Here is a 14,837-nt window from a genome sequence, read left to right as displayed (position 1 = left end):
AACCAAATATATATATTGATAATTTGCTCTAAAGGTTTGGTTAACTGACCAGGTTTCAAGGCACCTCCCCATCTCTCACTTAATCCCAACTTCTTCCAATGTGGGAGCACAGCCAGGTGAAAATATATTCCAGAAGAAATTCTTCTGCCTCGATCAGCTATAACAGGAAGGGACATCAACATTCCATGTATACAAAGATGGAGCATTTGGATTTCCTTGATACTTGTGTTTAATAAGCAGAGTGAGGACTAGGGAAATATTTAGTAGGACCATCCAGAGTGAAGTGAAACTGCACATGTCATGGTCATTCTGACATAATTTTAGCAAAACTATCTGCTGCCCGGCTATCTAACATCTGTGCCAGGTGTATTAACATAGTGTAAGCATACTATTTCCTCCAACTAATTCTTCAAAGCATTTATTATTATTCCCATTTTATATATAAAGAAACTGGAGTTCACATAGGTCAAGTAACTTGCCTATGACCAAACAGTTAGTGTATGACAGCATTAGGGTTCAAGTACATGATGACACTTTGTCTTAATTATTAGAAAAATATTTTTCCAACATGATGCAGCTTCAAGATTAATTGATGTGGTTGTCAACTTTTCCTCTTAACACAAACAAATATAAATTTGAGGACAGGACTAGGCCAGTTGTTTTTGGCCTATTGCTTTATAGATCATTATTTATTCCTCCTAATACTGGAGTAGGAAATATAAACTATTTATTTTACCTTGGGAATTCACGGAACTTCTTTGACAAGCCTAATCTATCTTCTAGCTGGAGTTTATGGAAAGTTATTATGTTAATTAATTTAAATGATTGAAATGTGTATAATTTCAAGATACTGAGTTATACCTTACAAACAATGTATTACAATGGCATGATAAAATATTGATTTCTTAGTACCTAATCTGACCAAAAAAATGAAATGTTAAATCACAGTCTTATTCATTAAAGCTATCTTCCATTTGATAAGTTCTTCACAAAATACTGAAGTAAAGTCTTTCTAACTTTTAGCATTAAATTAGGTTGAATTATGTTAGTTGTATATAGAAGGGATCAAGTAAAAGTATTTAAATTTATGTTGCTCTAGTCTATACATCCTAAATGGGACACCTGCAGATACTGATTTAATAGAATATATTTTTCTCCTCTCATGCTTTTAAAAATGAATTTAATGCACATAATTTTTTAAATTTAAATTTTGTTAGCCTTAGGATGTGACAGTGGAACAATTCTGAATCAAACTAGAAATCTAAGGGCATTCTTAATTCTTTCCTTGCTCTGATTCCTTACAACTCAATAATGACTGTTGGTGCTCAGTTGCATCTCCTAAATATTTTTCCAATTCATCCTGTTCTTTCTGTTTTCACTGACTGTGTCTTAGATCAAACTCCTATTAATTCTTTCCTTGGCCTTTGCGGTAACCTCTGTGCCTTAAGGCTTACTGCCTCTCAAACCTGTCACCCAGAGCTCTGCCACAGCCTTCTTTTCAAAACCCAAGTTGGATTAATTCCCCCTTTTGTTTAAGTACCCCACACACTAATTCCACCCAACTTTTAAATCTCTAGACAGCATCTGCCAACTCCCTGATGATTCTCTGTACTGACTGAAGAAAGCTCAAGTTCTTTAGCATAGAACCTAGTCCTTGATCATTGTAATCCTAATTTTACAGCCTCACATCCACAGGCCTTCTTAAATTTTATAAAGTATGATCTGACAGCTAAGAGTATGAGCTCAGAGGCCAGACTGCCTGAATTTCAATTTTCCTTGATCCTGTTAAAACCGACTCTGCTACATATTATTTGTGTGACTTTCAGCAAGTTACTTAAACTCTCTGTGCTTTACTTTTCTAATTTGTAACATAAGGGTGATGAAAATAGTAGTGCATGGACTTGATGAGAGATTGAGTTAATGCATATAATGCACTGACAAGAGTGCCTGACACACACAGTAAGTGTGAATTATGCCAATTGTTAGTATCACACTGGAGGCTTGATGTTATTTCAGAAATAATGTTTCACTTATCTGGAATGCCCTGCAGTTCTTTTTCAACTCACAAATTTCTGTCCACCCTTCAAACTCAGATGTTACTGCAGATGTTTTCCCCTCTAAGAACCCTCCTCTGACTCTGTCAAATAGACTTATTCATGACACCTTATGTGATAACACTGTACCTTGTTTTTTCCCTATTATTTCACTTATCCAATCACATTGTAATATGTGTGCGTATTTATCTATCTCTCTACTATTAGGGTGTGAACTTCCGGAACACGAAGGCTGTGTTTATTTATCTTCGTCTTCATGCTCTCAGGCACAATTCTCTACAGAAAGTATATATAGTATCAAATGCTTTTTGAATGTTGAATGAATGAAGAAGTGGTGGTAAATGTTCCAGTAGTTCTATCCCAACAGATGTCATTCTCTGTACACACACACACACACACACACACACACAGCTGAAAAATATATTTTATGAAAAATACAAATCACATAGTTCACATTAAATACCATAAATATATTAATTGTTCTTAACATAGATAAAATAGAGATGGTGCTTTAACCCTTATTCCAAAAGCCCATTGCATGGCACCTAAAATTATCAGCCCACATTCTGAGGTTCAGTAATTCAGCCCAATTTTTAAATCTCTAGACAGCATCTTCCCAGGCCATTCTAGATTCATGACTGTTTTCCACATATCTCTTAATTAATAAAAAAAGTAACACACTTGATTTAAACATTAAATTATGTGGAAGTGTAACAATTGAAAATCAAAGTCTCCCTAATTCCATATCTCCATCACCAGCAACCCCTGCCAAGAATCATCAACAGATTAGCAGATTGGTGCTTATTCTTTCAGACTTTTTCTGTGAATGCTAAGATATACGGCAGTATATAGAGCATACATATATATGTGTGTTTTCACAGACACACACCCTTACACAATTGCACACATACACAAACAAGTACTTGTTTATATGATGCATGGGTATAGATTGTAACTATTTTTAAATGCTGAGTTTATTTCTACTTCATAAAAATATATCATGAATATATTACACATGTAACTATATACAGATATTCCTCATTCATTGCCATAGATGTACTATAATTTTACATTATCCGCAAGAATGCGTGTGCCTCCTAATTTCTCCAAACCCTGCTAGCCATTCTATTAATCTTTTCTATCTGAGAGGTTAGCTTGTGTGCCTTTTCACGTTTATGACCATTTGCATTTCTTTATCTCTGATTAGCCTTATCTTTGCTTTATTAACTCATATAAGCTCTGTAATGAATGCTAAAGTTTTTCATGTATGTAGCAAATATTTTCTCTAATCAGTCATTTATTGTTCAAACTATTTTTATAGAAATATACATTTTTATGCCATGAAGTGTATCTTTTATTTTCCTCTTGATTTCTGGCTTTTACAACATATTTAACTTATCCTTATTTATTCCAAAACTTTAAAACATGTATCTGCCAATGTTCACTTGTACTAATCTATACTTCTGTCCTCATTTGAATCGCAATAATTAACTTCATATTTTTAGAGAGAATTTGTTTTGTAGAAGTATAAATTGAAAGTATAAATTTAATCTGAATTTACTATATACCCTCTTTGAAGAAGAAATATCACTTTTTAAAATCCTATTTGCAACACAAGTTGACACTACATTTTCAAAATAAAAGTTAAAAATGGAAACATCTGTAAGTAGGTCCAGACAGATAAAATGAGAAGATTTCTATATTTTCACATCTTCCCCCTTGTCTAAGAGCTATATTTACACACATAGAGCTTAGGCAGCTGTCACCGCTGTGAATTCACTGGCTGCTATGTTAAGAACTCTATTGTGGGAAACAATTTGAAAGGGAGAGCTTTTTCTGTGAAAGCTTCAAGATGTGTTCAATGATTTGAAATATTTCCAATAAGATATGTGGGAGGGGGCAAGCTGTGGACTGAGGAGAAAAAGTTAACCAAAAACTTTAAGTAAGGCTTTGTATACATTCAATTAGGACCCTTTGCTGAGGTTCAAGACCTAGATCACTTTGTTTATTTTATTCTTCATTAAAGTGCACCTCTGCCTCAAGCTAGAAGTGAAGTGCCAAAATCCTATATATGTCTCTTCTCAAAGTGTTTGCAGAAAGATGGGAAACAGGAAGTCCTGAGAATCCTGTGAGAAACCCTGTCTTTACATTTGTAGCTCGATTTGTATATTAGGATGTAAGTGCACAGTTTCTTAAGTTGCTGTTCCATGGAACACTAATTCTAAAAACTGCATCTTAATAAAAAGTGTTTATTTAATTTAGGCTTTTCAAAACCTTAACACTGGAACTCATAACTGATAAAAATACGAATGTACTCTAGGAAACAGTAAGCTGGAGTTTGGGATCAACATCAGGTTTTGGATTATACATAGAAACCTAAACTAAACGTTTTGCTAAAGGCCATCATCACAGGAAATATGCTTTGCTTATCTAATGTTAGGGCACTGGAGCTGTAATGTCCTTCAGGTCGAGGTTTACATATAGAGGTGTTTTTGCCTATCTGAGGTGAATAGGGAAAATGTTAGAGAACCAATAAAAGGCTTCAGGACAAAATGGGATAGGATCCATATATTGAGTAAGAAAATTAAATTTAATGGCAGAGCTATTAAGGCAGAGCAGTGTTTAAGAAAATGACAGTTGAGATTAAAAATAAAACTTGACTTGCTAAGTCGTTTGTTTTTTATACATGTGAAAGATGAAAATGTTGAAATATTGTGAAAGCAAACTCCCAGAATAACCAGATGAAGAGCAGCAAATAAGGAGATGATGTAAAGGTGATGCCCTGATTCCTCATAAAATGTAAATGGGTGATCTCTCCCCTCACCCCCACCCTCCCCTACCTTCCCTCTGTGGTTTGATCAACCAAAGGACTTGTATGCAAGCATATAAGCATCACTAATGGACACAGACACCAGGGGAGTGAGGGCATGAATGGGGGCGGGGGGCGGGGAATGGGAGGAAAAGGACACATATATAATACCTTAATCAATAAAAAATTGTAAATGGGTGGAAAAAGGTAGAACTTATATTATTCTAAGTTAAAGAGATGAGACTCGAATGCTCATTGTCCCAACACTGGGATGTTGTGGGTAGATTTCTAATTTGATGAGTTAGAAGACATAGCTTTTTATTTTGGTTTTGACACAATATGTGCACAGTTTTGGACAAAGTGTTTTAGATTAGTACCTATAAACTGAGGTTTGTAATAGCTACTCATTCCATATCTCTATATTGCTTTCAGAATCAAAGTAGATAAGAGTTTTAAAATACTACACAACTATAATGGTATATTTCAACAATGTAATTAATAAGAAGAGATAGTATATGCATTTTTCTGGCAAGAAAGTTTTGGATTTAAACCATTTTGGAAATAGTGAAGAGGAAGGGCTGACTTCCCAAGTAGATAATAACCAATGGATGAGAAATATCAAAAGCAAATAGTTTTCTGGAAGCCAAATATAAAGAGAAGACAGAAGGGAGGGATGAGCAGTATCAAAGAAAATGGAAGTGTCAAGAAGAGATCAGTCTTGCCTGAATAACTCTAAAAAGTTATTATTATTATAAAGGTTACACCTAACAAATAAGGTTAGTGGAGAATTGCTAGAGTTCAAAAGTTATTAAAGGAATTCCAAATGAAGAAATTAGATGAGAAAAAAATGGGAAGAGATAAATAACTGGTAAGACCTGCCATATGGAAAACATTGTCATAGGTTTCCATGCATATTATTTTTGCTTGTAGTTTACATGCATATTATTTTTATGCATATATTTCATTTCAAATTCTGTGCCATGTCTGTGATGCAGAACAGGCTTCTGCTTGTATGAGCAACCCCTTCTTTACATGAATAGCTATTTTAAGATGACAGCTATGTTGATGTCTTTTGATACCTGGTAGTCATGGTGCATTAAAGATTGTTTAGTGAATTGTGGAAACTAAGGTTCCTCCAGCATACTAAATGTATACTCCTTTTTAGGAAATGGATATTCTTGCACAAATCAGTGTCCAGAATTGTGTTCTTTGGCACCAGGACTTCTTTGACAAACTTTCTATTCACAGCTCTTTCCAAATTATCCTGAAAAGCAAAACAAACAAAACTCCTTTCTTGACATCTCAGATAGTGGCCATCTTTATATGTCCTCTTGATGAGCAAGAAATGCATCCAAAGTAGAAAGTGGAGAAACATTGGTGTAAATATTTTTTATAGTATTACGTCTGAAATTGAAGTTTCTTATAGCTTCTGTTGCTTTATTTGAGGTTTTCTCTCTAAAAATAAACCCTTAGAACAGTAATAATAGTGTCATTTTGCTGAGAGCACTATTGGCACTTAGAGAGTAATAAATACAAATTATAACTATAGCGTGTTATTTTCCAAACCAGAATGTTACCTACTGAGTAGGAAGACTAAAAGGCCAATGCTCATCTGACTTCAGGAACAAAATAGTGACTTAGAATTTTTATGTAGTAGTATATGACTATAGCATCCACATTTTGATCTTTAAAGTATCATCATTTTAATAGTTAATTCTGAGGTTTCTTGGTGGTATACTATAACATGAATTTAAAAGACAATTTTCTTATAAGTCAATTGACTCTATATTATGGACATCTTGTACCTTATCATTGTCTTAGGAGAAGTGAAAATAATTTTAAAAATAAACTGAGAGTGAATTATGGTTAATTCTCAGATCTGAAGGCCAAATATTAATGGGCACAAAGAAAACCTCTTCTGACATCCATAAACGTACACTAATCACTTAGCCATTAGAAATACTTTTTGTTTGTTTTGTTTTTCAACCACCAAGTTCTCCAGCAGCAAGTATTGACACAGAAGAAAATGCTAAAAGGCTCTGGATCATACCTATCAGTACTCCTTAGAGATATAGTCTTTCATCTTACTCTGATTTCCTTGCCTAAATTTTTCATTTCCAAAAACATTTAAAAAGATATTAAGGATCATCACATTTCCCACAAATTACTATATCAAATTTGCTTAAGGCTCAGTCAGGGTTGATCACCTTTCACTGTTGTTCTGTAGAAGGAACGCAACTCAGAATAGAGGCCTGGCTTTGCTTTTCTTGCACAAGTCACAGAGCTGCCCTTCCCAGGTCTCAATGCAAAATGTTCATGTGTGAATCTGGGAAGGGTACCAAAGGTGCTGTAAATTAATAGGGTCTTATAATCAGAAGCATCCAGGTGTTTTTCAGCCTTGGTTCAACAGGCCACTTTCCTGCCACATTCTGTGCCGCATCCTCTTCAAGGACAGATTTGCTGGCAGAGATCTGGAATGCCCATGAGCAGTTCTCATCTTCACACTTAATCTGTGTGAAAGATCATCAGACCTTCCAGCTCATCTCCCAGTATATGGAGTTGGAAAATTCGGCTCTTCAAACATGCTCTGTTTTATTATTTAAGTATTAAATTTAAAACATTCCCTAGTGTCCCTTTTATGAAAACATATAGAAATGATTCAGTGCTGTATTTCTCCAAGGTAAATTAAGTGCCCAGTCTGGTATGTTACATTTGAATAACACCTTGTAAACTAACAACTGGTGGACCCTTCTGAAAACAGAACTGAGAAAGCTGAATAAGGCTTTTCCTCTAAGGAATACCAGTACATTATACACTCTATAAACTGTAAATGCTTTTTATTTCCAGTCAGTTGCTAGGGTCCAGGAGTGCTTCTGCATTCACTGTCATTTTAATGAGCAGTCTGCAAGGGGGGTGTCCTCTGAAGAGCCCGAGAGAAGGTTCTCGGTGGAAGACTGCATCGCCCTGAGCAAAACATCTCAGGCCCTGTTGTAAGACCAGGCAACCAGCTGGTGGTCTTCCTTTTTGGAACCATTCATGTGGTGGTTTTGAAATTGGTGTGTTTTTAGGGCTCATTGTGAAACTTAGGTTGAAAGATAAAGCAAGCTGATAGTGGAGCAGATATCAAAAATCCCACGAAAACTAATTTATTGTGATTTTACATAGCTTATTCTCTGGTCACGTGGTTTCTGTGTAGATGTTCTATTCCCTGAACCCACAGAACTGTTGTGAAATTTAATCACTGTTAATGTTTTAAGAATCCCAAATGAATGAAGCAAAGTAAGTAAAAAAATAGTTTCTCTATTTTGTTCATACTTTTTTCCTCTCTCTTATTAGAACTATTGCCTTAATGAAAGTCAAACTGTATACAACTTGTCCAGACTGTAATTGTTTGGGTCCAAGTCAGCTATCTTGGATATGAGATAAACCCCAGGATATAAATTATAGTTAGGAAACAAAAATTACCCTGACACCAATTGGTCTAATAATTCTTCATTTGACATGTCACTTCTATTATATATGTAATATACAGACAGATATGTATATTGTGAATCTCTCACAAAATATTTCTATGGTGAAATATCTAATTAATATTTATAACTAAATAAACATAAAAACTAGTGGGATCACAGTTTTTTGTATAGCATTTTTAAAACTAAGTCTTTTCTTCATTTCCTTGTAGTTTATTAGAACATAAAATCTCAGAATTGGAGGGAAAGCACAAGGAAGAGTTGGACACCTTAAGGGAAGAGAAGGAGACTCTCCAAACCTTGGTTACTCGGCAAACATATATAATCCAGGAACTCGGGAAGCAGCTGAACAGAGCGACCACCAACAACAGTGTCCTTCAGAAGCAGCAGCTGGAGCTGACGGACACAGTGCATAACCTCGTCAACCTGTTCACTAAAGAAGGTGGTAAGAATTTCTTTCTCACTTTGGGGTAGTAAATATGTTATTTAATATGGAGCAAGTACATATTCAGTATAACTTTCTGTGTTGCATTGATTGCTGTGTAAAAGCAACAAAAGAACTTTATTTTTAGAAGCATCTGACAACGTGTGCAATGACAATGTTCTCATATTTTTAACTTCAGAGCAAGTTTTCATAAGCTTGAATTTTTGAATTCACAGTATCTTTCTAAAAGAACTGTCTAGTTCCTTCTTTCTCTCTTGGTCTTTTTTAGCCTTAGATAAAATTTATGACACTGTCACAGACAAATATTTGGTGTTGTGGTGTTGGACAATTATATAGGACAGAAATTAGTCAGTGTTAAATATTAGGTAACAGTGACAGAGTTTCAGGAGGGTTCCCATTTTAAAACTAATATTAATTATTTCCTGGAAGCGGGGGGAGAGGGGGAGGGAAGAGTTGCCTGTAAAGAAAGGGAGATATAGATGTTTCTAAAAACTATTATGAGGGGACAAGAATTTTTGTTACTAAAAGTCTTTATTAACACTTTATAAAACCCGTATCACTAATGCTTAGTTGTGTGTGGAAAAGACCTAACCAGGGCATCTGGGCATATTTATTCTGGGGTGTCTTTGGAAATAAAAAAATTCAATATTATTAGAATGTCTGGAGCTATTTAACCATTGGAAATATTGCAGGCCTGTGTCTCATCCATCCCTCTGTCCATCCATCCACCCAACAATTATTGACTCAGTGCCTGTGTGTACTTATCCACTTTAAGCAGAACCTCTCCTGAGCCTCAGGAGAGCTCTTCAAAGTTTGGAGCTTAAGGTCATCTTCTGTAGTTTTGCTTGCTAATCAGCCTTTCCCAGAGTGGATGGAATGGTAAATGGTGATGAGTGAAAGAGAACACCACTTACATCTGAAAGTTATGATTCTCATGAAGCTATGGCTTAGGAGACCCAGTCACGTAATGGTTCAGTGTGCATATGCACTAGACCCAAAGTGGGGCCTCCTTTAATTCAGTAGTGGACTTCAGCTCTATGAAAAATTAGCTCAATTCCATAAGTTCGTGCATAGATATGGATGCAGAGGATGACTTCATATCATGATCTTGTTTTAAAGACTTTTCATATTTCTCTATTATACTCCATTACCTGAGTTACATCTCCTTTAGATAGTCAACACAAACCTTTTCCACTCTCTGTAAAGAATATCTTTTAAACAGTGAGTTCCCAGAGCTCCATCAGGGTGTGCTCAGAAATGAGACTGGGAAGGAAAAACCTGCTAATGAGTCCGAGCCTGCCAAAACCTTGAGTGAGAGCCCACTGGAAGGAAAGCATGGTAGAATTTTGCCAGGGAATTTTAATAGAGCTCATGAGTATTTAGAAATTAAGTATTAATATGAGACATATCTATTCTCATATTGAACTGAATACATTTGGGGAAAGATTGAAAACATATTTTTCTTATCATCCTGAGACTTAAAGCACATGGAGTTAAGTAGTTCTGTTTTTTTCATGATGTTAGAAGTATCAGGCCCTGTTGATTCTCACAGAGCTCATATGTCTGCCTACTTATCATATCTTTACTTCTTTGAGTATTTGTCTAATAAATGTGACTTTAAACTTTTAGAAGCTGGGGGATGACTTCAAAATTAAAATTCTTGGCTAGGTTTGGAGTTTGGATGCAACATCAGGCAGCCAAACATCTGTTCAATTCGAGAAACATTTATTGAACAGTTATGATGGCACTTCTGATAGATGCTCAGGGTCTGAGGAAAGTAACCGTGCCTACTCTATAATATAACATATTAAAATATAATAATAGAGACAGAAATCATCTAATACATCAGACCTCTAAATATTTATTTTCTCTTTAATGATACAATTCTAAAATAAATAACACCCACTCAGAGTCTGAGAAAAGTAACTGTGTCTATTCTATGATATAACATATTAAAAATATAATAATAGAGACAGAAATTATCTAATAACTTCAGGTCTCTAAATATTTATTTTCTTTTTAATTATACAATCCTAAAATAAATTCTGATTTAGCTACAGGACTTGTGATCTTAATGTAAGACTATTGCCCTATTTTCCAATTCTCATAATCACAGATTTTATTTGTTTCTTGTTAATCTTTTTATAAATCCCACAATTAAGTATTCTATCTAAATATTTGGTTATTTAAGGACTCATAAGAGACAAAATGGAAAGTGATTCTCACTAAGGCTTCCACCAAGATTTTAATTATTTGTATATCATTATTTTCACTGGCACCATTATCTTTAGTTATGGTAACTTTAAAATTTTAAGTGACTAATAGCATAATGCTGGCTAAATATCAGTTATTAAAATTAACTTCTATTTTATTCTAATTCTAAAACACATAAGTAAAACTTTTCCCTACTTTTATGACAAAAAATTCATTTATCAAATGGATTTATTATTTATCAAAAGATTATATGTAAATATTCTGTTTTTAAAATTTAAATATATTAAAGTATGTCTAAATCATTACATCATAATAAATGCATCAATTTTCCAAAATGTGTATCTTTAAAATTCAAAGAGTAGGCTTTTGAAATTTTTTCCAAAAACATCATGAACTATGTTTTACTCTAAAAAGCCAAAAATTTTAATTGACCCTAAGGGTCCTCTAGCTCCAACTTGACTCAGTTATTTATGGAGACAGCCTGAATGTAATACAAGGCAAGGGAAGATTTTTTTGGAGTTTTTTCTGTCCTTGGCAACTAATTTAACTATTATGAAACCATTTCATCATTTATAAAGTCAGTAAAATTAGTCTACTTCACAGTGATAGGCAAAGGATTATAGTAGATACTGCATATAAAAGCAAAGAGACTTATTAATCTGTAGTTCATTCCTTCCTCTCCAAGTGACAAGATTCAATTAAATACAAATTTATTAAGTACTATCTATAAGTAAATATTTTTTTCATGGAAAATGTTTGAATACAATGCTCTAGAATGCCAGACTACTATCATCTAAGCACCTTCTTTTAGCCTCCATTTTTTAATCTCTGAAATGGGATCATAACACACAACTAATGAGTTTGTAATAAGAGTTAGAAGAGGTTTATATAAACACTGCCTATCCATAAGTAGTGCCTAACTATAGTGTAGTTATGTGCTGCATAACAGTGTTTCAGTCAACAATGGACCACACGTATGACTGTGGTCATAATGGAGCTGAAATATTCCTATTGCCTAGTGATATTGTAGCCATTGCAACATCATAGTGCAACACAATACTCATGTTCATGGTGATGCTGGTGTGAAGAAACCTACTGTGATGCTGGTCATATAAAATATACCACATATGATTATGTACACGACAGAATACTTGATAATGATTAATAAATGACTATGCTACAGGCATATGTATTTACTATACTATATTTTTAATTGTTATTTTAGAGTGTACTCTTTTTACTTATAAAAAAGTTTGCTATAAAATAGTATGTTGGAATATAATGTTTATGGGGTCTCCTGGTTGCACCATTTTCTTTTGTGCTTGATTTGATCTCATGTTGTTTGGTTCATTTTAACCTCTAAGCATCAAACTCCACTGCTAATGTTGCCATTAAGGGGCCACATTGAGTGATTGACATAGAAATGAAATTAATGTAAGGATTATGAAAGTGGAAAATCAGCAATGGGCAATGCTCACCAGTGAGGCATGTCCGATTCCACCATATCTACAATCTCGAAGAACAAGAATAAAATGACAGAAGCTGTCAAAGAATCTACTTCATAGAAGGCAACAAGACTAAGAAAAATTCAAGAAGGGCTTGTATGAGATGTGGAGAAACTTCTAATGATCTGGATTGGAGACTAGGCACAGAACCATGTCTCTTTAAGCTCCATAATGATCACAGCCAAAGCAAAAGGTTGTTGAAAGAAGAGGCTGGACCTGACTATGATATTGAATTTACTGCTAGCTCTGGGTAGTTTGAACCACTCAAGAATCATTATTTATTAAATAATGTGCAAGTGAGTGGTGAGTGTGCGAGTGCTGATGTGAAGGCAGCTGAAGAATGTTTGGAAACTCCAGATAAGCTGACTATGGAGGAAAATTACTTGCCAGAGCAAATATTCAATATGGATGAAACTTCCCTGTTCTGAAAATGGATGTACAAAAGACTTTTATTCATAAAGAAGCCAAGCCAATACCAGGCTTCAAGGATTTTAAGGACATGATAGCAGTCTTGCTTGGGGACAATGTCGCAGGCTACAAACTGACACCCTTTGTGATCAGGCACAGTAAGAACCCAGGGCCTTCAAGCATATCAATAAGCACATATTGCCAGTGTGCTATAGGAGGATAAGAAGTCTTATATGACCCAGTCCTTCCTCCATGGCGTCCTCCTGGATCACTATGCCAGTAAAATGGAAAGTATGGTTTGTGAAATAATATACTTTTTAAGATTGTGCTTATTGTTGATAATATTTCCAGACATTTTTCTTTTATTGAGGATATTTATCCCAATATCAAAGTGGTTTTTTATCTCTCTACATACCACCTCTTTGATCCAACCAATGGGTCAAGGAATTATGGCAGCTTTAAAGGATAACCTTTGCCTAAGCTGTTGATGCAACTGAGGAAGACACAGATGCAATTGTGGAAGGATTACTACATTTATGACTGCATCAAGAACCTTTCTTGGGCCTGGGGTGATGTCACCAAAGAGTATGAATGGCATGTGGAAAAAAGACACTGGAAAGGTTCATTCATGACTTGAAAGGATTTTCCATGGATTAAGAGATTTCGATGGCAAACACTTCATCCCGGGTGTGGATTAGGATGGCATCAAGGATCTCCTAGAGGTGGATCCAGAGGAACTGGTTAATGAGGAGTTGTAGGAACTGGAACTGAAATGCAGTGGCTGAAGGAGACACAAGAGAAAAGGGAAACTGCAGGAGAAGAAATAGAAGAACCCCCAAAATTCACAGTGAAAGGTTTTTGCAGAAGCTTTTGCAGACCACAATAAGCTTCTTAAGAAGTTTGAAAAGATGGACCCCAACACCAAAATGATTTTATTAATAGAGAGGAATGTTCATGGTACAGTATCTGTTTACAAGCAAATCTATAATGAGAAAAACGGAATAAATCTAGCAAACTACCATAGGCATATTTCTGAAAAGAATGGCACCTCCTCAAGAAGAGCCTCAGGCAGGTCCTTCAGGAGGCGTCCAGAGGAAGGTATGGCTATCACAGGAGGTGATGGCTCCATGCACGTCACTGACCCTGAAGGCCCTCCAGTGGGACAAGATGTGGAGGTGGAAGACAGTGAGTGGTGTCGATGATTCTGACCATGTGTAGACCTCAGTGTGCCTGTGTCTTAGTTTTTAACCAAAAAAGTTTAAAAGTTAAAAAAAATGTTAAAAATAAAAAAACCTTATAGAATAAGAGTATGAAGAAAGAAATATTTTTGTACAGCTGCACAATGTGTTTGTGTTTTCAGCTCAGTGTTACCACATGAGTTGAAAAGTTAAGAAAAAATCAAAAGTTTATAAAGTAAAAAAGTTATAGCAAGCTAAGGTTAGCTTCTTACTGAAGAATGAAAAGCATTCTTTTATAAATTAAGTGCAGCCTAAGTGTACACAGTTTATAAAGTCCACAGCAGAGTATCGTAATGTCCGAGGCCTTCACATTCACTCACCACTCACTGACTCACCAGAGCACCTTCCAGTCATACGCACTCCATTCATGGTAAGTGCCCTGAACAAGTGTACCATTTTAAAGCTTCTATACCATATTTTTACTGTACCTTTTCTATGCTCAGATATGTTTAGATACAGGAATACTCACCATTGTGTTACAATTGCCTACTGTGTTCAATACAAGAACATGCTGTCCAGGTCTATAGCCTGGGAGCAATAGGCTATACCATCTAGCTTGCGTGTGTAGTAGGCTATCCCATCTTGGTTTGTATAATTGCACTCTGTGATGTTCACACATTCATAAAATCTCCGGGAGATGCATTTTACAGAATGTATTCCTGTTGTTAAGCCATGTAAGACTGTAAATGCTCAA

General features: G+C 35.1%; 1 protein-coding gene across 3 annotated transcripts in view; it reads left to right on the top strand.

Annotated features, from left to right (window-relative positions):
- ANGPT1 (angiopoietin 1) overlaps window positions 1-14,837 on the top strand; it is a 243,328-nt gene that overhangs the window by 156,373 nt on the left and 72,118 nt on the right. For 2 of the 3 annotated variants that reach the window (XM_036338066.1, XM_036338064.1), the window contains exon 4: window positions 8,546-8,778. In XM_036338066.1, the coding sequence (XP_036193959.1) occupies window positions 8,546-8,778 (233 nt within the window). The remainder of the gene's footprint in view (window positions 1-8,545; window positions 8,779-14,837) is intronic. The other variant, XM_036338065.1, reaches the window with a different exon arrangement.

The sequence above is a fragment of the Myotis myotis genome, unplaced genomic scaffold (genome assembly GCF_014108235.1).
Source record: "Myotis myotis isolate mMyoMyo1 unplaced genomic scaffold, mMyoMyo1.p scaffold_m19_p_16, whole genome shotgun sequence".
NCBI lineage: Eukaryota > Metazoa > Chordata > Mammalia > Chiroptera > Vespertilionidae > Myotis > Myotis myotis.
The sequence above is the reverse complement of the archived record's forward strand: the minus strand, read 5'-3'. Positions and strand labels throughout refer to the sequence as shown.